The sequence below is a fragment of the Crinia signifera genome, chromosome 4 (assembly GCF_055691185.1).
Source record: "Crinia signifera chromosome 4, ASM5569118v1, whole genome shotgun sequence".
Classification (NCBI taxonomy): domain Eukaryota; kingdom Metazoa; phylum Chordata; class Amphibia; order Anura; family Myobatrachidae; genus Crinia; species Crinia signifera.
In genome coordinates this window covers 195111136-195133890 of record NC_139220.1, presented here as the reverse complement: position 1 = coordinate 195133890, position 22755 = coordinate 195111136, and the positions used below count along the sequence as shown (strand labels likewise).

Sequence of the window (22755 nt, the reverse complement as noted above, 5' to 3'; positions counted from 1 at the left end):
CCCTGACACTATGATCTCAGACCCTCATAAAAATATCTCCCAGGGGACATGGTCTAGTCTAGGGCCCGAATAAAAGAGAAAGCAGGGTTTTGACAGCAGAGTAACCTGCATATAGTACTGGATGCTGGGGGAAGATTACCCACATTTAAAGGAAAAACTGTTCCTGGAGTTCTCCTGTATGGGCGCATGTGAGGAATGCAAACTTGGAAGCTGTTGTGAGAAAATCTCATAAGAACCAAAAGGACCATATATTAATTATTATATGCGGTGTGGCCAAAAATATTACTATCCCTTATTGCTGCAAATAATGGCAATGTTGTTACAGCTCGAAAGACAGGATGTGGACATTAATGTAGGAAGCATATCACTACCAGAGACAATATTTCTAAATACATGAAAAAGTTTCATTCAACCTAGACAAAATGATATTAAAGGCACATACACACTGGGCGACTTTGACCTCAAAGCCGCCCAGTGTGTATGGCCCGGCGATGAGCAGTGAGCACTACTGCACGCTCCCGCATCATCACCGAGAAAGCCGTTCATCTGCTGGTATTACGAGCAGATGAGCGGCTTTGAGGAAAGCTTTGCATAGCTCTGCACTATACAAAGCCACCCTTTCCCCTCCATCGGCGCCAGGCAGGGGGAAAGCTGCTCAGTGTGTATGCACTCAGCGGCTTTCCCCACATCGATGATAGCTATCATCGCTATCCATACACGCTGGGTATAGTCGCCCAGTTTGTATGGACCTTAAGTTATAGCTAGGATACTATGTGATTTCTTATTTTATATATACATATATATATATATATATATCCAGGGGGTCGGACGACACTCACTTATAGAGTCCATTAATGCTGGGGTGCACACTCAGAATGACCTTTCATGGGAAAGGTATTTGGTATATACGTGAGTATAGAATTAGGCCACTCGCCAGACTGAGCTTTAAATACAAGTACAAATTTTATTTGATTACGCTGCCATCACTCTGGTCAACGTTTCGACCCGAATCAGGGCCTTTCTCAAGACTTATTGACAGCCATCAGTTATACATCAAGTGAAAAAATACACCTCATGGTGTACAAGCCCGACAACACGACCTGTTGCACGTGTCACAGAGGCACACACCGTTGACACGTGCAACAGGTCGTGTTGCCGGGCTTGTACACCATGAGGTGTATTTTTTCACTTGATGTATAACTGATGGCTGTCAACAAGTCTTGAGAAAGGCCCTGATTCGGGTCGAAATGTTGACCAGAGTGATGGCAGTGTAATCAAATAAAAAATTCTACTTGTATTTAAAGCTCAGTCTGGCGAGTGGCCTCATTCTATACCCACGTGTATATATATATATATATATATATAAACTGTAGTACTCTAATGCACAGTGTGGTGCCGCACTTAATCTAGCTCATGGTATTAGCATGTTACCTGTAATAATTACTTATTCTACAGAAATAGCAGCCTCCCCGGCAGTGTGTCTACAGTACAGAGCTCATCATGATCCTGTGCTGGAAAAATAATGTTAGGGGCGTGACTGATGTGGAGTTCTGCTACTGACATTTAGGAAATGAGAAGTCAACAGAGTAAAGTTATAGAGCTGTCATGCAATCATTCGTCGCGCTGAAATTCCAGTAAAGAAAGACAAAGCTACTTCAGAAATATATTGTTTACTTGTCTGAATGCTTTCTGAGTGCTTTATGAAAGGTCTGTCCCTGTCAGTCACTATTTTGTGTTATTACTTTGTGATTATAAAGAAAACTCAACTTCTTTATATTTATCTGCCAGTTTCCGCTCACTAAGGCATAACAAAAGACAAACTAAGGGGTTTAGTAATAGAACAAGATAAATGCAAATACAGGCAGGGCCAAGGGAAGTACAGTATGTGTATGAGGTTGATTTGAAAAATGTAGCATTCGGATTATAATGGAATGCCTAGTTCTAAAAAACAAAACAGAAACAGTCGAATAAAGCTGTTTACCTACTGGTGTTAGAGAAGTGCTAGTAACACTGCATATTAAATATGAGTGTATGTGACACGTATGCTATGGAAATCACCCATGGGGGTTGGTGTCAGTGGAGAACACCGCATTAACTGTACTGAGCAAGTAAATAGATACGGTAGATCCCAAAAATTGCTGATGTCTCCAACTCCTAACTGCCAACAGTGGCTTCAGTAGGTTCCGACTATTTACATGTTTTTATTAAACAGCAGATATCCCCTAAGGGAAAATCAGGCGCTGAAATGGGTTAAGTTCCAAGCGGCTGTGAGAAATGATTTTATTAGATGTAAAAGTAGAGGTGTGTGTGAAGTGTCACATTTTGGTTTCAGTTCCTATTTCATCATCAGGTTTTGATTATGCAAAACCATCCGCAAGTGTTTTGTTTTGGAATTTAATCCAAATTTTGGGTTTTGGATTTTTTGAAAGTGGATACAAATAGCCAGAATCATATTGTGTTTGCAATCCAAAACCCGAAATTTGTATTTAAATTCTGAAATGTAGGGGTTAACTATGAAAAAAACAGCATAGCATTAAAACCAGTGACTTGGGACTTAACATTGTGAACCTTTTTGCTATTAAATTCAAACTGCTGATATCCGCCACATAGGCCTATATTCAGTGCTGCCGGCGAGGGGGGTTAAATGGTGGGAACAGCAGAAAAGAAGCGATCCTCGCTGTTTAACCCCCGCGCCGGCTGCTCTCCATATTCAGCATTCCGGGGGAAACCTCGCTGTCACAGGACAGTTAGGATTCCCCAAAACAGCGAGGCTCGCAGCTAATGCAGGGAGCCCCCTGCATTAAGCCAAAAGTCTCGCTGTTTCTGCGGCTGCATACGCTGATTCCACCTCGCTCCAATAACGGAGCGGGGGGGGGGATCAGCATATGCGGGGGGTCAGTTGAATACTGACAGGGCGAGCTGTGACAGCAAGCAGGAAGCACTGCTCGCTGTCACAGCTCGACCCCGGCATTGAATATACCCCATAGAGTGGCACTGATGGCAAGCAGAAGGCAAAGGATGTATACACACACAGTACTCAGACTTCTGAACAAAAAGTCCACAAAAGGGGGCTTATATATTCTATCATTTGCTTGGGATAACCACAGGTCTGTGCTTAGAGGAAGCTAAGGGATAGCAGAGTAAGCAGACCAAGTGTATACTGCAATCATTTACTGTATACAATGTCAATCTTTATTTACAACATTAATCATTAGTTACAGTACATACAGACTACCAAGTTGCCTATTGCATTCTTTAGCTAATCTTATAGAAATGAACAGTAGAAAACAAAAATCCCCCCAAAAAGTTAAACAATTTAAAGTGAATCCTTGAAATCTATATTTACATAAAACTCAGACCTATCAGACTTATATTGATATTATTACTGTGTGCCTCAGATGTTTTGTACATACCTTTGTAGCTAGTAATCTTGTTAAGTAGATTTCTGACACCATTTTACTTCCTCTGTCTCCTTCTTTCTGGTCTCCATGTTCATGGTTCTTCACTAAATGCCAAACCTTAACCCCACTCTCTAAATCTGGTGTTATCATGGGAGTACGAGAACGGAGGCTGTCAGGACTTCCAGTATACTTGATCATATTCTCTGCAAGAGACAACAGCAATTCTAATTTATCTATCAGAAAAATTTTTTTTTGCATAATACAGAATTGTTTTTTTTTACTTATATACTTTTGCACCAGCACCTCCATTGCCCTCATAATAAGAGAGGTGAAAGCAAGGCAAAACAATAAAAGAATACATTACATTATCATTAATAACGAAACTGACTCATTAAAAAATACCAATAATAGCAAAAACATGCTCTGTAGGTCTTCAAAATGAGTAGTAATGTAATAATCTGCACAATGGGCCTGTCTCAGAAATGTAGGCTGCAGTTCTGTATTCAGTGGATATGTGAAAATATGCTAATGTACAGTATAGACTGCTGGAAACTGATAGAGATGTCCACTGGTGTCCTCCATAATCTCAGTATCTGCTGCAAACATGCAGATCCTCCGATAATCAACCACTTGCGTAATCCTATGGTTATGCTGAATAATGCTGGTGCCATGTTTTCTGCATACCAGATTGTAAATGTAGGTATACACATATACAGAGACCGGTTGTATTTTTGCCACCACTTCCTGTAACCTGCCAACAAATGATCCCTAACTGTCAGTCACTTTGGAAATAAATCCTCAATGTGACCAGTATTGCAAAGGTACCTTGGCACGTGAAAATAATCACTCAACTGCATGCAAAATGTATTTGTAAGCAAAAATACTTTGTAAAAGGACTACTAATTACAAGCGGAACTTTGCAGCTTGGCAAAATGGAGTGTGATTTCCCCAATCACTGCACTCCCCCTGATGGCATTATGTTGTCCTAAGCCAAGCACTTGGTGAATATCCTTGTACAGTTTGTTATACAGGTAGACCACAGATTTTCCGGCATCGTAGGTTCCAGTGCCGGATTATCAATATTGCCGGATTAAAGGAGGATCTGTTAATATGTCTAATTTTGTACTAATTTTGCACCTTCAGTACATTTTTAAAGCAATAAATAGTATAATATTACTTAATGAATAAACACAATAGTGCATGCAAATGGTTTATTACAACTGTACCCAGTTTATGCTATGTGTTCCAACAATGAGCGGTACTTGCTGTGACCTTGGGCGCCATAACAGCCCCACCAATGCCTGGTGTGTCACCTGCAGTGTCCTTGGAAGCTGTACTTAGTGACACTTGCTCATGCTGTGTCTTCTGCTCATGTGCAGTACTTGCTGTGACCTTGGACGCCATAATAGCCCCACCAATGCTTCCTGTGTCACCTGCAGTGTCCACGGAAGCTGTACCCACTGACACTTGTGCCTATTGTGTATTACGCCCATGCGCAGAAAATGTTCCGGATTAAAAGAGGTCCTTTACCTCTTTTAATCCGGACAAAGCAAAATTGTCCAGATTAAAAGAGGTTCCGGACCAACAGTTGCCGGAAAATCAGTGGTGTACTTGTGTATTTGTTTCTAACAAAATGTTCTGTTAAAATTTTCATAGAAATTTCAGATGAAGTTAATCCCCAAAATGAACATCTCAAGGTTACTCACTTATTTAAGAATGATTTATAAAGAGATGGTCACCAATTGTGCAAATCAATACTATATCTAAATGAAGCAATCCATCCCCATTATAGTTAATAGAAACAAATGCAATCCTTGTTTATACATTTGATTTCAAGCATGAAGCTATCTATTCTGGTTAAGTTCATAGGCAAGAAAGCATGGCAGAGTGAAATGGCTAACTGGAGGTAAAGTACTGTAAATACACAGTATATATGATGATTTAATGGTTTCATTGGTGTATATTGTATTTTTTAAAATCAATTCTGAGAACAAGTTTTGGATTTTTGGGATTGGAGAAATTATTGGGTTTGGGTAAATAATGCTCTGATAAATGATCCAAGATACAATACAATTGAGAAACAAAACAGCTAAAACAAACATAATGCCAATTTTATTTTCTGGTTAAGAACATGTTTTTCTGGTTCTGGTAGAACATCAATAAATTCAAAATCAAATTATACCCTATATCTTCAAAATTCCCATTTTTTATATTTGTAGGCTGAGGCTCCCATTTTCGAAAATCCAATATTTTAAACATTCTGAAATACAAAACTGTTTGAGCGAGACTGAGATAGTGCTACCTTAGCTTTCTGATGGTCCATTGTACATATATGTCCTCCTTCAACTGACCCATGACAAGAACGCACTCATCTGTACACAAACTTTTTATTGCACAAAATGATTAAACATATTGTATAAGATTGCCTTCAGGCTATGTGTATAAGGTGGCTGGGTCTCATTCCCAAAATATCTCTTTATTCCAAAATACAGAAACTTCCAAAATACTTCTGGTCCAAAGATAATGAGGAACTCAACCTGCATCATCAATCTCTCTAATCTTGACATTAATTGAGCAATATAAGCTGCTTATACCATACTAATTATATTTTGGGTCCATGGGGATCATTAACAAATGAACCATGCTCTCACCTTTATGACGTCAGATGAGCACATTCTGTGTCCATTTTACACCATTGATTAAACCAATAATGATAATGGTATTAGGAGAAGCTGCCTTGCATATGAAAAAATAAGCTATTAATGATGATGGTGCAAAATAAAAACCTAGGTATTCCTGATTTTACAAGGCTTTTTTCACATCACAAGGCACCAACATTGGACCACACCCTTAAAGGTAACATTAGAAAGTTATTATTTACTAGTTGACACATACTGCATAATAAAAGAATCAAACAAATATAGAGTATATCTTAAAACACATCTATAACACTTGAATAAAGAGAGCCCTCACAATTTTGTTATTATATGTCTTAGAATAGATCACGAGGGCAGCTCTAAATGCAAATAAAACAGACTGTGCTTTGACCTGACAGTTTCAGTTGTATAATTCATATGATCCTGTTCTCAGCAAGCACTTGCAATGATCTCACTAAGCACATGATAAAATTGGTCTGTGCGAGTGGAGCAGAAGATGGGTGGGTACAGACACAAATATGATGTGCCATGCTATTTCTTTACATCATAAATAGCAATCCCATGAATCAGCCATTCCATATAAAAATCAAATGAGGATGACAGAGAGTCCTTGTGAAATATACAAAACTTGTATTCATTTAAACTTTCACAAATACCTTACATATACTGTTTTATGAAGAAAGCTTTTATATGGTTAAAATGATTCAATTAAAAATAAAAAGGCAGGGTTCGTTTAGTATCCTGTTTTGCAATGTAAAACTCCTGTCATTATCGGCTCTGCTCTGTGTAAACTAGCATGCCGATGTGTGGGGGCAATGTATGAATGGTCAGTAGCACTGACCATTGCGACACCTGCAGCTAACAATATTACAGCTGCAGGTGTCATTGCTGATACACCACCACAGGGACAAAACTGTCTCTGCCGGCTGCAGGTTGTACAGCAGATCTCCCGAGAGTAGCTATAGTTAACACATGCCCAATGAGTCAGCCCAGGAAGCAACACAGCGCAGCAGAACTAGGCTGATGCACTGTGGGGGATCTGGCAGCAAATGCCAGATGGGGGAGTTTTTACTGAGCTTTCCATTCTTTCATGAATTGCACTTACCATACAAAAGTATGGTGATGAGATCCAGGAATGAGGCAGGGGTGCTGCTGGAGAAATCAGGAACTTCTACATGGTAACCCACTCTGTGAATAGCCCAAAACAGAGAAATGCCTTGTTTTCCCCAAAACAGGGCTTTGCTCTACTTTACGAATAGACTCCTTAATTCTAAAACATGTATACAGTGTGCGAAACTAACCCTGCACCAACAAGATAAGATCAAGCCTTTAGTCTAGACCTGAAGGGACTGTAGAAGATAGTAAACAACCAATATGTTATATGAAGCAATACACAAATATTTCTAGTGGCTCATATAAAGATAATAAACCAAGTAACATAAAATTGATGGAAATGGATAATAAAGAAATCCATATTGTATGAAATTATTAGTCTGCCTATATGGATAATTGTAGTGTATACTGTAGGTAATAAAATAAATGACACACCTGAATAGAATCAGTGAGGTGAGAGAATAATTCTCTGTATGCATAGCAGTAACAATGATAAAACTAGACTGTTTTATTTGCATTCCCATTTAAACAAGTATTGAATGGATTAATGTAGTAGTTATTTTGTGTGTGTGTCACCTTCCTGACAAGGGAAATACGTCTTCTAGAGCCTTGGAAACCTATTAACTAAACTTCGTATTGTAGTTTTATGTCTGACTCACACAATGGCCATTACTACTGTATTAGCACTTATTACTTCAAACTAAAGGTAGTATTCAATGCCGGGAGCGAGCGGTGACAGCAAGCAGGCTGCCTGCTCACTGTCACCGCTGACCATCCCCTGGTCAGTATTCAACTGACCCCCCTCCCCCTTGCACAGAAGCAGCGAGACCCGTGGCTAAATGCAACTGGCTCCCTGTGGTAGCCGGGGGGTCTCGCTGTTTGAGGGAATCCTCGCTGTCCTATGACAGCGAGGATTCCCCCGGATAGTAGAATAGGGTGAGCGGCCAGCGAGGGGGTTAAACAGCGAGGATTGCTGCTTTTCAGTTATCCTGCTGTTTAAACCACTCGCCGGCCTCTCACCCCCGGCATTGAATACTACCCTAAGCCACTGAGAGAGTACAGCATATATAGGAACAAGAGGTACAGTACAGCTCTGTATAGAACTGACAGTCACAAACTATTTCTTTTGTATTGATGAACTACTGTACTATTGGTTTACTAATTCAAAGACAATAATAAGCAGACATGTAAAGTTTAATGTTTGATTTAATGCCAAACTGTGGTATAATCAGTTCAACCGATCTGCTTTTCTAAAATATATTGTGATCAGGTCAACTATATACAGTATGTATGGCGCCCATAATCTTTTTCTTGACACATATAAACCAGCTACAACTTTGTGAAGACAGGGGGATTTTATAAGGTAGGATGAGGCGCGTTGTCACACCCAGGACAGGATTATAACAGGAATACCATCTCTGCTTAGCCAGTGGACACCTGAGCCTCCATCTATGTTGTCAAACAAAATTGGCCAAACATCTTTACTAATCATGCTACTGTCTACAGTATATGAATCATTTTGATATCTCAGAGCAGCCTACCTGCTCCTATCACCTAGAATGTACCAGTGGTGGATAGAAATGTCCAGTACAGTTAAAATAACACTAACATAAGTCAGTTACCAGTTATTTAGCTTCCTGATTGTGCTTGGTTTGCACTGAGCATCAAGTGAATGGTATTCTGCTCCACAGCAAATGACCCAATCCAGACAGCACTCCAGGAGCTGCTGGCCATGCTGCCAATCACCTTCTACTGTTAGTTGACACTGCATACATGCACACAGCATCTACTCAAGCAAAGCAAAGTATGAGATGAGAGGGGGCATTCCAACTTTCCCGCACGATGAGACATTGCTGCCTGCAGATGAAATGGTGGGACAGTGCCCAAAAAGCCAGACTGTCCCACCAATATCAGACCTTTTGAGATGTATGTATAGGTGTATGCATGTGTGTGATTGTATCTATATATGTGCAAGTGTATGACTATCTGCGTATGCATACCCCCCAACTATCCTGATTTTGGTGGGATGGCCCTGCTTTAAGGTACTGTCACCCCTTTGGGATGGAGCACCTTGCAGGTAAAAAAGCTAGGGTGGAAAGGTTCTAATCTGCTATGCGTGTGCATGTAAGGCAGGGGTCAACCCAGTAGTTGGGGAAACAATGTACATACAGACTGAAATGAAGGCATGATGTGTGACCATGCTGCCTTTTAATGAACATACAGCATACTTTCTGCACCAAATACCAGCTTCCAAATTTGGAACCATATAATCTTAAATGCCCTGAGCCCTCCTAAATCCTAAGGGGGTGATTCAGGTTGGTTTGAAAAAGCAAACTCCTTCTTTTATGGACAAAACCATGCTGCACTGCAGGTGGGGCTGATGTAACATGTGCAGAGAGATTTAGATTTGGGTGGGGGTGTGTTCAACCTGAAATCTAAATTGCAGTGTAAGAATAAAGCAGCCAGTATTTACCCTGCACAGAAACAAGATAACTCACCCAACTCTAATGTAACTCTCTCTGCACATGTTACATCTGTCCCACCTGCAGTGCACATGGTTTTGTCCATTAAAGGAGTTTGCACTTTTACAAACCAACCAGAAACACCCCCTTAGTCCAGATATGAATGCTGCTGTAGAGCATTTGTAGTGCAACTTAAATAAAATAAAATAATAATAATAATAATAATAATAATAATAATAATAATAATGGTATGTGTCACTTTTACCCAATGTATCTATTTTAAGAATAAAAAACAACAACTATATGATTGTAGGGGAAATAGATCAGCATTTGCAATGTTCTGTTGTATATGGGTAAATGTACCCAAGTGTGCATGATTTTAGGGAAAGCCCGGTGCTTCAATACTGTATTTGCACAAGGACATTTAATAACCATTTTAAGAACATCATAAATGTGTCACTGGTGGCGATTTTAACCCCATTGAATCATATAACCTCTACATTTCTTTACACCTATGACAATTCATAATTTCAGAACACTTTTCTTCCTGAGACCTTCAAAAGGGCAACAATAAAACAAGAAGACACTTATAGCCTAATTGAAGCATTTATACTGTACGTATATCCCAATGCAGCGAGGTCATTATACAAAAAAAATGGGGAAGCACCTAGTGCTGTATTTATGGTGCTGCTCAGCTGAATGAAATTAATACTGCTAATTACATTCCTGTAAAGTTTAACCATGTTTAATGATGTATTTTATATGGTTATTAACACACAGCAACATTACTGATGATTCGTACATTGTCTTAAAGTGCACCGTTAATGCATCCTGAGCTTCATTATAATTACTAGGTAAGTGTCATGTTCATTTAGATACCGACTGCTGTATATGGAAATTAATGATTATTTCTCATCCTCCAACTTTTTCCCCAACTTGGCAATAACAAGGAATGTGAGGGGAAAATATCTTTGAAAAGGTCACAGTGTCTTTCATTAATTGCAGTAACACTTCAGAAATTAATATTAATGAGACTTCTTGGCTCATTCGCATCAGTGGATGCTGCTCCCCAGGAGATTAAGTGACTGCAGTATTTCTGTTATCTGCATCGGGGGAAGAATTAGCATGTCCATGTTCCAGGATAAATGGGAACAATGAACCGGCATGTGTACTGCATGTCATTAGTTGTACACAGTTACAAATAAGTCATTTCCCAAGTAATAGCTTTGATACTGTACATTCTAATGGTGCCCACACATGGTGAGGTGTGTGTTGGGTGCGATTGGAGCTATACAATGTCCCCTATTCTGATTGCCTCGCTCCCCTGTGTGTTCGTGCCAGGGAGCGATGGCGAGCGTCTGCGAATGCGCATTTATGCGCATCTGCGGATGCACAGTGTGAGCGGGCATGGTGAACTACTAGTTTGCCACCCCATTTGCACCTAGCAGTGCGGATGGGGGGCAGCGATGGAGCCCATGGAACGCCCAGCATTTCATGGGCGTTCTCATGAAAATGCTGGACGTTCCCATGCCATTTACGCGATTGCCGAGGGCGGGCAGCTGACGTCACCCGCTTCCCACACAGGGAGCTCGCAGAGGTAAGACACCAGATTATTGTGCTAATAATGTAATATTTTTAAGAGCAAACTACACCTCACATGGACAGTGCATTTAATTGTAAAAGTGTGACTTATTTATGTATGGGAGCAAAGCTGGCTCTGAACATGACTCATAATGTGGCAGGTTGGATTTTCAGAGTTCACAGCATAGTATACTGTAACAAGGCGAGAAACCAATGTTTTGTACAATAACCCTCCCATAAGGAAAAACTTTTGTTTCAGTCAGTGATGTTAATGTACCAGAGGAGATTAATTGAAAAGTTCAGCCAAGCTCTCTGTGCAGATATGTTGACATCACGAATGCCTCATTACATTTGATTTTGTAAGTGGCAGTCTTAGCAAAGAGGTGGGGGGTTTAAAGGCAGAACCTAATGATCCTTAAGATGCTTTCAGACATAGTGTGTCAGTAATAACCAGCCTGTGGGGCCTCCTGTATTCTCATCACAAATAATGTAATAGCCGTGTTAAAGAAATACTGTCTAGGGGGCCATACTTGTAAGAGCAGCAACTACCTACATAGCACTGCTACAAACCTTGCTTCACAAGATGGCAGACTTCCTGCGGCAATGAAAAGCCAGAAAGTTACTGTAGGTCTTGCTTCTGCAGGGCGATTTAGAAACAAACTACACGATTATTGCATGGTGTCTTTGCCACTTTCTACACTTCACCAAAGCTTTTCATTGCTTTAACCCCTTCAGTGGCAATCCCGAGAATTTTCCGGGCTGTGCCTCAGTGCCCAGTCTGGCAAGCCCAGCAAATTCTTGGGATTGCCACTGTTTGGAGCTCTCCTCTGCGGTGCAGCCTCCTCCCTCCTTCTCCCCCCTCCCCTCCGGGTTTCTTATTGAAGTCCCCGGTGCCGGCTTATGACAAGCCGGCTGCCAGGGACAGGGACGCTGCGCAGGGGGCGCAGGTCCGGGCAGCCGCTGATTGACAGTGCAGCAGCGCTGACCAGACCCAGGAAGGTAGCGGTGTTTTTTTTTAAGGGAACGCTCCCCATAAAAAACTCGCCCAGTGGGGAGCGCTCCCCCAAAAAAACCCACCACTGAAGGGGTTAATGAAACAAAAAAAAGCATATAATGTATAACAAACCCAAAAAATATAAACCAAATATGAGTACAGGCAATGCCATTGTCACTTCCTTTACTGGGCTGCTATGGCAAGTAATCAGTTTGATCAGCTAGTTTGTGCAGGCTTGAAAAGTATCAGCTATATCATTACACTGTACACACAACTTAACCCTCCATTGATTCATTGACTTATTGGGGGAAATTTACTAAGATGTGTCTTCTACTTCACATGTTATGCCATGCTATGGGCAACCAATCAGATCCTGTCTACTATCTTCTGGAGGGTGCTAAATAAATAAGAAGTAGATTCTGATTGGTTGTCCATAGCAACATCACATGAAGTAGAATTCATATCTTAGTAAATCTCCCCCACTATCTTTTACAGTTAAAAAGCTCCACCTAGGAAAAAAAAGTTAATCTTTAGAAGAACTACATTAGCCCGTCTTTTGGAATGCCCATAGTTGGGACACCTGCCATGTATTCCATTCTGGAAATATGTGTATGTTTGACAGTAACTTTTTGAGTACCTTTTAAAAGAGCAAACACAATGGGGGACATTTACTAAGATGGGAGTTCGATTTCACATGGGGTGTTGCTATAGGCACCTAATCAGAAGCTACTTCTTATTTATTTAGCCCATTCTAGAAGATAATAGACAGGATCTGCTCATAGAAACTAATCCGCTATAAGGAGGAATTTATCAAGTACATTCTATAAAGAGGGAACACGTAGCGATACTGTCTCTTTTCTTCTTCACTCATCCATTTTATCCACTGCTTGCTAAAACAGCCCTTATATTAGAAAAAAAAATCCTCCCTTCTTATGGTGTAAAAAGGTCTTAAAAATAATTATGTAAAAGATGTCAACAATATAAATGAAAGCTACCGGTGCATACATTTTATTTTACTTTCTGCAATCAAACTCATTTTATCCTTGAGCGGAAAGGGACATAAAACTTGTGCTAGCTATCATACTAGCAAACTGCATTGAAATTGACATTTACTGTCCACTGTATAAGAATTATACTCATATAACAAATCAAAGTAAGATAATAGCTACTGTCAAAGTCAATTAATATTCCAGCAAGCTGAGCCTGGTTTGGTCACCTGACGGGTATTCTTCTGGCAGTGGTTGCCTCTTGCCGGTAATTTAACTTGGCACAACAAGAACGAGCAAAGTGCACTGAATCAATGTCTCACACCCTGATCCTAATACAAACATCACCCAAGCTTGTGTAACTGTGTTTTTACAACAACCATATAAGTCTGTTGTGTGATGCTAAGAAGTAATGAGGCCTTGTGCAGTTTAACATGGGAACTGGATAAAAGAAACTGCTCAGTGTAATAGTGTCTGACAAGTACTCAGCCATGGGTAGGATTTTACAAGTTCCTTTCTAGAAATTCACATCATTTATTAATCTTATACATATAGTTTAACACTGTCGGCTTCTTGTAAAAATGAGTATTAGTGATTTTCGGTTGTGTTACAATTAGCAGAAATTCAAATTTCAGTATAAACCATATGTCTAAAGCCAGACCCTTTTTAACATATGAAATGACCGAACATAAAAGTTAAATAAAATAATAATGATGATTGTCCTTCATGGTGATCAGCAATGCAAATTCAATGCTGGGCACTAAAACAGTTTAAATAAAGTTCATAAGATCTTGTAAATAAAATATTATTAGTGAACCTCCAGTATTCTTCTCTCTTTACATATTATAATGATACCATTTAATCACAACTCATTTCTTTCAAGGCCATAAAGAAAGCTTCTTACCATATCTACTAGCGGATGTTCTGGATACTGTAGAATTATTCACTGCATTGTAAGCGGTGACTTGCTTCGATATTAACGCAACCACTGAACCATCTGGGACCTGTTGAAAAAATAAAGATATATTTATCTCAGCAAAATGTGATCTTACTTTATATACCAGATTCATAGTACAGTTTGGTATCTATTGGGTGGGTGTGCTGTATGATTGGACCACAAGGACTCTGTTCATTAATGACCAAAAATGTTTTCAATAAGGTATTTGGTTAAAAACATTTTCCATCTTTAATAATTTCTCCAACTGTATTGCATTATACATTATCCGGAATAAATAGTTGTGGAGACCATTGGAGGTATTTATAAAAGCTTGGAGAGATAAACGTGAGAGATAAAGTACCACCAAGTATCACCTAAGTCATTTTTCATACAAACACTGTCAAATCTATGGTAAAAGCTGGCTAATACTTTGTCTCTCAACATTTTGGAGCCGATTCAGACGTGTTCGCACAGGTTCGAGTTCGGCCCTGTCCCCCACTGATGGGGATCTGTGCATGAGCGATTATGCACATGTACATACCTCCACAGTAAGTACCTTTGGTGAATTTTTCATTTGGTGGGGCGCTCAGGCAGGGGTCATTCCAACAGGCCTGCCCAGCGGTTTAGCCCTGACTTACTTTTCAGAACGAACAGAGGAAACATCACTTGTACGGGCGCATGAGAGCAGATGTGTAAGCGTACACATCCGATCGCATGGTAGCGTGAGGATTCGGGCGGGGGGGGGGGGCGCGTTCAGTAGGACGGCATTTACCTGCTCGCTAGGCAGTGAATATATGCAGCCTAGTGAGTAGGTCTGAATTACCCCAGTTATCTGATAAGCAATGTGATGGCATAATGCTATCACAGTTCTTCTGGGTAAAGGTTCCCAGTAGCCAATGTGCATACGTCACTAGCAGAGATCTGCTGCATCTCTCCATAGTACATTTAGGGAATACTAAATATTTGAGGGTAGCACAAAAAAATGTATGTTTGTGGGAAATGTCCCACACATTTTTTATGATAAATAGGTCCTCATTTGAATTACGATTTTCCAATTTGTGGAAATAGTACCAATGAAATCAAAGTCCTATAAAGAAAGAAATCTGCTCAATAGTCACTACTACCTATCTGCACTTTGCTCAGTGTAGATGAATAATGGTATGCAGATGTATTATGCATCAATTGGAGTCTGGGCTAGTTTTAAACTGTGTATATTAGATGGAAGTCATTGATACAGTAATGAAAAATATTGTTCTCAGAGTTGCAGGTATACATAACGTAAACCGGAAACTATATGATATACAGCAGGGGTGGCCAAACTTGTCCTCAAGATCTACCAATGGTGCATGTTTTCCAGGCAACCTGTGGATCTATAGTAGGAATGAATGCAGCATGTTTTAAAATGTGACAGTTAGTAATGACTACAGCTGTGCACCAGCTAGGTTACCTGGAAAACGTGGACCGTTGGTAGATCTCGAGGACCGGTTTGGCCACCCCTGATATACAGTACAGTAACTGCTATTATACTCAGATTATTATAACCTACATTGTTAGTTCTACGATTTACCGGCAGAAATGTGACAAATGTAGAAATGTGGTTTATTACACAGTTGTATACTGTGATTTAAAATAATGTTACCAAGGTACTCAAGGAAAAGTTATAACCTTTTATTTGTTGTACTATATAAGTAACCGATTATTATTTTGCCAACGTTCTTAAAAACATTTTAACCGTTATTATTTTTGAAAAGCAAATTAAGTTATCACCAAGCAACAGTATTTTTACATTTTCTCTGCAACAGCACATAGGAAATATGAATAATCAAACAGAAACGTCTCCGCCATAGCGCAATGTAATAGAGGAAATGTCTAAATAATAGGCTGCGAAAGCATGTAATTTTGGTGTTATTACTGCTTAAATGATAATCCAATCGATTGAAAGCAGTAATACATTTAATCTTACTGAACTATGCTTCTGAATTATGCCTGGCACCAGAGGTTGGCACACAGCAGGAGTCAGCTTTTACTTTGACTCCTGAAGTCCATTAAATATTTCTATGTTCGATACAAGATGATAGCAGAGTGAAATGGGTATTGCACAGGAGACTGTGCTATTAGCAATTTAAAAGACAAACAAAAAGGGCAGCATGGACCGTGTGATGGTTAGCATTACTGCCTCACAGCACGGAGGTCATGTGTTCGATTCCCACCATGGCACTAACTGTGTGGAGTTTGTATATTCTCCCCTTACTTGTGTGGGTTAACTCCGGGTACTCCAGTTTCCTCCCAAAATATACTGGTAGGTTCATTGGCTCACAACAAAAATGAACCCTAGAATGAATGTGTGTGGGTGTACATGTGGTAGGGCTATGAGCTCCACTGGGGATGGGGCTTATGTGAATTTTTTAATTTCCCATCCAGCACAGTTCCCCCTCAGACTTCCCCATCCCTGGCTGAGAACGTGTGCGCAGCCATGAGCCAGGACTCTCTTGGTGCTGCAAAGGCCGAGGGGAGGAGGCCACTGATGAAGTCAGCGGCTCTCCCTCCTGACGGCTGGGAAATGCCTGCATTTTCTGGGAAATATCCAGAAATGCTGGTGGCAGGACCCCCAAATGCCCATAGGGTATCAATCACCTGTGACCAGTGAGTGAAGGCTAGCCTTTGCTCGCAGCCTTCGGGCTGATGGCCTGCGCATGAGCACAGCGAACATGTGCATGCATTGTTGTTTGGTTATCGGATGGACTGCAAATTCATAGCCCATCCAAACGGGTCTGAATTTGCCTAAGGGGCAGCATGCCAAAGAGCAGAGGTGCATTGCACTCTATTGGATCCTGATACCAACTTGGCAGCTTCTAAAATAGCAATAAATAGCTCTCTATTATAACTGCATTACAGTACATATGTACTATACCAAATAATTGCTGCTGATACAGAATATAGCAAAGGAATTATTATCATTATCACATTTTCAGTTGATGGAGGATGGCAGTGACTGAGGCTGATCCAACAGACTGTTAATGGAGAGAAGAACTGCTGACATTGAGCATTCGTTTTGAATCTCATCCCAGGAAATACTCTTCTCCCCTTATCACCCTCAAAATGTTCATCTCTCCTCTTACTATGTACAATAAGCTATTATGGGCAGGCCCCTCTTTCCCTGTGTGCGACCCCTAGAACCGTCCATGGCATCATAAAGTGGCTGTGAAAAAAGATGCCTCTCTTAAGATTCCTTTTTGTATTACTGTATTTGTCAGCGGCAGACATTTTTCTCAAGCTGTAGCATAACAACTAGTCCTAGAATGCTCAGAAATAAAAAGCTAACATGGTACAGTATGCATGTATTTATTGGTTGAAAATAGCTGGAGAGTCGCAGTTTACTTAATTATCTTTCTGCAAAATGCTAAATAACTTCTAGTAACATAATTTTATAGATTATTACCATGCTTCAAGCAATACAGCATGTTAGGCGAATACTGTAAGTTTCCTTCATATCAGAATTTTTTTTGCTTATATTAGTGTAAAGTTCACAAGAATATGCTTCTCTGTACATCTACTTTCATATACTGTGCATCCAGTCTCATTAATATGAAAATAGTTTTTAAAGGGAAAAAAATGCTAGGAAATAAATGAGATATGAATTATGTTTGATAAACCTACCATCCAATAAAGCTGCATTAGCACAAATGTGTAATATATTTCAGAATTTTAAAAAAGGACAGAAATACTGTAACGATAAATAACCGATCATTAGCTGTAGAATTTAGCATTTCATATGAATACGCATAATGTAAACAGACATGGAGTAAAAAGTATTTGTTCAGAAGTGTTAACATTTTCTTTAATACCCGTGAAGTGAAACATTGTACAAGCTTGCAAATGAGCAGTTTGTCTCACCTACCTGGTAATGTGCAATTACATTGAGTCTCTTCCAGTCATTTTCTATTTTTGTTGTAATATCTTCATCTTGCAGTATCATTCGTGCTCCACTTGCTTGTCTCCATTCTGTAAAGCATAAATGATATCTAAAAATTGTCTTTGACTGTTGAAAGGTTAGTAGTCATGTATGCATTAATCATAAGTACTTAATAAATACATAGGGGGAAATTGATGGGAGTTCTGTTTCACATGTTGCTATGTAAACCAATCAAAATGGACTTCTTATTTATTGCACCTTCTAGAAGATAACAGATAGTGGGCCAGATGTATTAAGCCTAAACAAGAGATAAATGCAAGGGTGATAAAGAGAGATAAACGTCCAGCCAATCAGCTCCTTACTGACTTTTTTCAAACACAGCCTGTAACATGGCAGTTAGGATGTGATAGGCTGGACGTTTATCTCTCTTTATCACCCTTGCATTTATCTCTTGTTAAGGCTTAATACATCTGCCCAAGTATTTGATAGGTTGCCCATAGCAACATTCCATCTGAACTAGAACTCCCATCTTAGTAAATTCCCCCCCATATTGTTAGGAGGATATTGAGCGCAGAGGCTACACACAGAGGGCCTAATGCTGAATTAGACAGCAATAAGTTATATTGCATTGCATGTAAAGAACAAAAATAAATACATCTTTTGGCTGGCCAATCCCTATCCGTATGCTTGTTTTGGTACTTGTCATCGTCCTGCTCTTATCCTATAATAACTGCAAAGATACACATGGAGGCTGGTGAATTTAAGCTTTCATCCAAATATGTTTGGACAGCTTGGGCTATCAGCAATCCGAGAGGTTCTTGAGAAAGCCGCCAATACATGGAGGCAGGGAAACGCGTCAGTTTAGAATTGTTGTCTTTGGCTCATTGACTTTTTACATGCCGGCTCCCATATTTACAGACAGACACCCATTACACGACCATGCAGTATCATTGAGTGGGGGGAGAGGAGTCTGGAGGCTTGGGATCACATCAGAATCTGTGGAGGAACCATATCAGTCTACCACAGTGAACTCTATACTGAGAATTTGACAAACCACAGTAACTACGAACTGCTGACACAATCCTGCTTCAGTTACTGCTTGAATGTAATTTACCATGATACTGTGCTTACTGTACCTATCAACAGTCTGACAAACAAACTGTATTTCAAACAGATTTTCTGGCTTTACACTGGTGAACGTTATTTGGATGTGGCTATTAGTTTGCTATATGGAGACACTAACCATTACTAACCTGCTGGCTGTGATCATCAAACACTAAAGGTGCCCATACACGTTGCAATTATTGTATACAATATTGCATCTCATCGCATCTCGGTTTTGCGATGAAATGAGATCTAGTACAAAAAGTATGTGCAGCACATCTGTGCTAGATCTCATCTCATCGCAAAACCGAGATTCAATATTGTATACAATAATTGTAACGTGTATGGGCACCTTAACAGTGTGTGATTGTTCATTGAGATAGCAGAATTACCTATCCACTATGACTCTCATCATTAGGCCTCTGATATATTGCAGAAGTTTATGATTATGAAGATCATTATATTTTAGGGTTGTTTTCATTACAGGCTAGTGATTCATTTTATGCTGTAATTATTGTATTAAATGAAAACTGACCTTTTTCTAGCGCTGTTTATTTTCATCTTTTTTACTTTGTATATCTGTTATATATTTTAGCATTGTTGGAAGATCTAAAACGAATTACAGTGAAGAAGTCCTTTGTTCTGTTATACAGTACATGGCCATGACAATACCAATATGACCCTGCCTTTATATCCGCCCTTGGGGGTTATTCAGATCTGATCGCTGGACTGCTACTTTGCTGAGCCTTGTGATCAGGTAATCACTGCTCAGCCAGACACGCTACATACACATGACACACCATCATTTTTCTAGTGTGTGTGTGTGTGTGTGTGTGTGTGTGTGTGTGTATAGCCCAGGAATTACTCAGCAGCTGGGATTGAAACAGGCTGTTGGGGACTGGATTTTGATGAAGGATGGCCTTGTGCATGTATACTATAAGCCGTACGCGCAGTCATTCAATTATCACCCATGCTGCGAATTCGTCGCCGTGTAATTATGTCTAATAACCGCCTTGGTTCCGTACCTAGCACAATAAGCGGCACTAAAAGTACATTTTATTTCATTTTTAAAATGCACTAGAATTTCATTTTACAGAATCAGAAAGCAGCAATGGCTAAGGATGTTGTCTGTATTAATTTCTATATCTATATTTCTACATATTTTACATTATCCAGCAGGTCACTAAAAGAAATGTATGGTAGAGTGGATACATTTTTATATTATCTGTACTAAACATGTTACACTGTAAATAAGGCTGTCTTGACACTGTAGTAATACATTGACAAACTAAAACTGTCCACGCTAATTACTTACATTCATTGGATGTTCCAATAGAAATTTATTGAAAATGGCTAAAGATTCTCTTAGCTTAACTTTCAAGGTTACAAAGTATTTGAGACTTGATTTCAAAAGATATTATTGTAGTGGAACGCTTAAAAAGACACCTATTTTTTTATAATGTCTTTCTTCCTAATGAATGATCCAATAAACTGCTAAGAAAAACTCAGCTAAAGGTGACCTCCAGCAGGTATTCATATTCACCAAGTATAAGAACAGGAAAGTTTGTCCCATACATTGTCATCAGATCAGTGAGCTCCTTTAAGCGAGAACACTAAAGACAGACACTCTCCAATCCAATCTGTTTCAGCTCTACCTTGCGGAGAGAGAGGTAAGTAAAAATCCCATTATCTTTATCTCTCTTTCCAATCAGAAGTGCCGGTGAATGCAAACTCAGAAGACAGCAGCTGTGAACTCTTTATATTTCATTCAGAAGATAGTGTATCTTTCACTGCATACATGAATTGTTGAATTTCTTTACCTCAAGTATTGCAGAAAGCTCCAATTCAGCAAATATCCTGAATAAAAACCAAGGACACTGACAATAACAAGCTTGCCTATTGCCACTTACTTAGAGAAAATACAATGGACATCACATGTTTTATTGTCAGCCATCTACAGAACCTCACTTATTAATATTATAATTTGATCATAGAATTGTTGTTATACTAATATGATCATGTAAAGTGAATCTTGTGGAGGGGCGTGGCCTGGACTAGCTCGGTGTAGGACAAGTGTGCCAGCTCTCCCGCTCCTATCCTGTAGGGGCCTCTCTGTATCCGACACTGCATCGCGGGGGTCTGTTCCTGGCCGTCTGCTGACCTGCCGGCGCCATTTTGTGGGTGTCGCTGTGCCGCCGTTCCACGATCGTGGCTACTGTCCTGTTCTGGGCTGGACGCAGAGGCACCACCGAGAGCCTGGGGAGTGTCAGCGGGTGATGAGGTGAGTGCCTTGGTTGTCTATGTTGCCCTCTGAACGGCTCACTCCTGCTATTGAGAGACTGCTGCGCCGCCATTTTGGGTGAAGAGGCCTGAATAGGAGCATCTTTCCTGGCTTCCCTTCCACTCTACTGATACTCCTGCGATACACCCTGGTCCTGCTTAAATACAGAGGACTCCTGGCTACAATGACTTTGCCTGGGCAAAGATCCTGTACTGGTATCCTTTCAGCTGTATGGTGAGTGTTTGGCGCTGTGCTAGCCACTACCATTTTCCCCTGTGCCTCCTTACAGTGACTGGCTTGCTTTTTATACTACTCAGCACATTTTCCTGAAGCCATGGATGTCACTAAGTTGCTTCAGGCTATCTATGCCTCAACACAGAGACTTCTCAACATAATTGTTGCCAGGCCTGTGGATGCTGTGCATTAAAATGATTATTCGGCTGGTGCCTCTCCAGATGGGCCATTTACTAATACTGTCGACGACCCCCAATGGCATATTCTTTCCTTTACATCTGAGCAGCATGTCCAGGAGACTGAGGGGACTGTATCTATAACTGATGCCTCTGCAATGCCTGCGGCTCCTCTATTTGCTCACATCTTGGCCGACTTCTTTACTGGAACCTCATCCAAATATATGGCTCCTTATTCTTCCATCTCTGACCACTGAACTTCTGCTATGGCTCATCCATATGTCCTTCAATGGCCTCTGGAGCTGGCTACGTGCTACTTGCAGTATTGGATTATATACCCTGGATGCTCTCCTGGTTATCTCCAAATGAACTGGGCAACCTTTTGTTCATTTCTGGCATTTCAGGAACCTGAGTTTTGGCCGGATTAGTGATCCAAATCATATTATAGCCTCAAAATGCCTCTTATACCCTGCTTTGTAGTTTACTATGTATAGTTTTTCTCGTTTGTACTATATTCTTTGTATTCTGCTAAGGGATCTTAGATTAATAGCTACATCAGCCATGTGCCAAGTGATCCTATTACTTGGAGAGGAAGTGTAAGAATAGGATTTTCGATATCAAGCTTCTTTCTGCTAAACAACAACTGCTTTGTTCCCATTCTATTATAACCCGTTATTTATGTTATTTCATAATCCAGTTTGATACTTACTATGTTGCACTGAGGGCTCTATGTATTTGTCTGTTGCGGGAGAGTTGGGGTCCACCCAGCTGAGGTCATTAGTCTTTTGCCCCCTTTACTTATGGGGGGTGGGTTTGGGAAGAAGGGGTTACGGCCCAGCCTTAAGCCATTAGTACTTTGTCTCTTATTTTAGGGGTAAATTGTATTAAGGGATCCAAGTACTGTATGCCTACATTG

General features: G+C 40.1%; 1 protein-coding gene across 2 annotated transcripts in view; it reads right to left on the bottom strand.

Moving 5' to 3' along the window:
- The window catches only part of PLXNA4 (plexin A4), a 602161-nt gene that overhangs the window by 24690 nt on the left and 554716 nt on the right, over positions 1-22755 (bottom strand). For both annotated transcript variants that reach the window (XM_083183332.1, XM_083183333.1), the window contains exons 26-28: positions 18030-18133; positions 14099-14198; positions 3414-3604 (exon numbers count right to left, since the gene is read on the bottom strand). In XM_083183332.1, coding sequence (XP_083039458.1) covers positions 3414-3604; positions 14099-14198; positions 18030-18133 — 395 coding nt within the window. The remainder of the gene's footprint in view (positions 1-3413; positions 3605-14098; positions 14199-18029; positions 18134-22755) is intronic.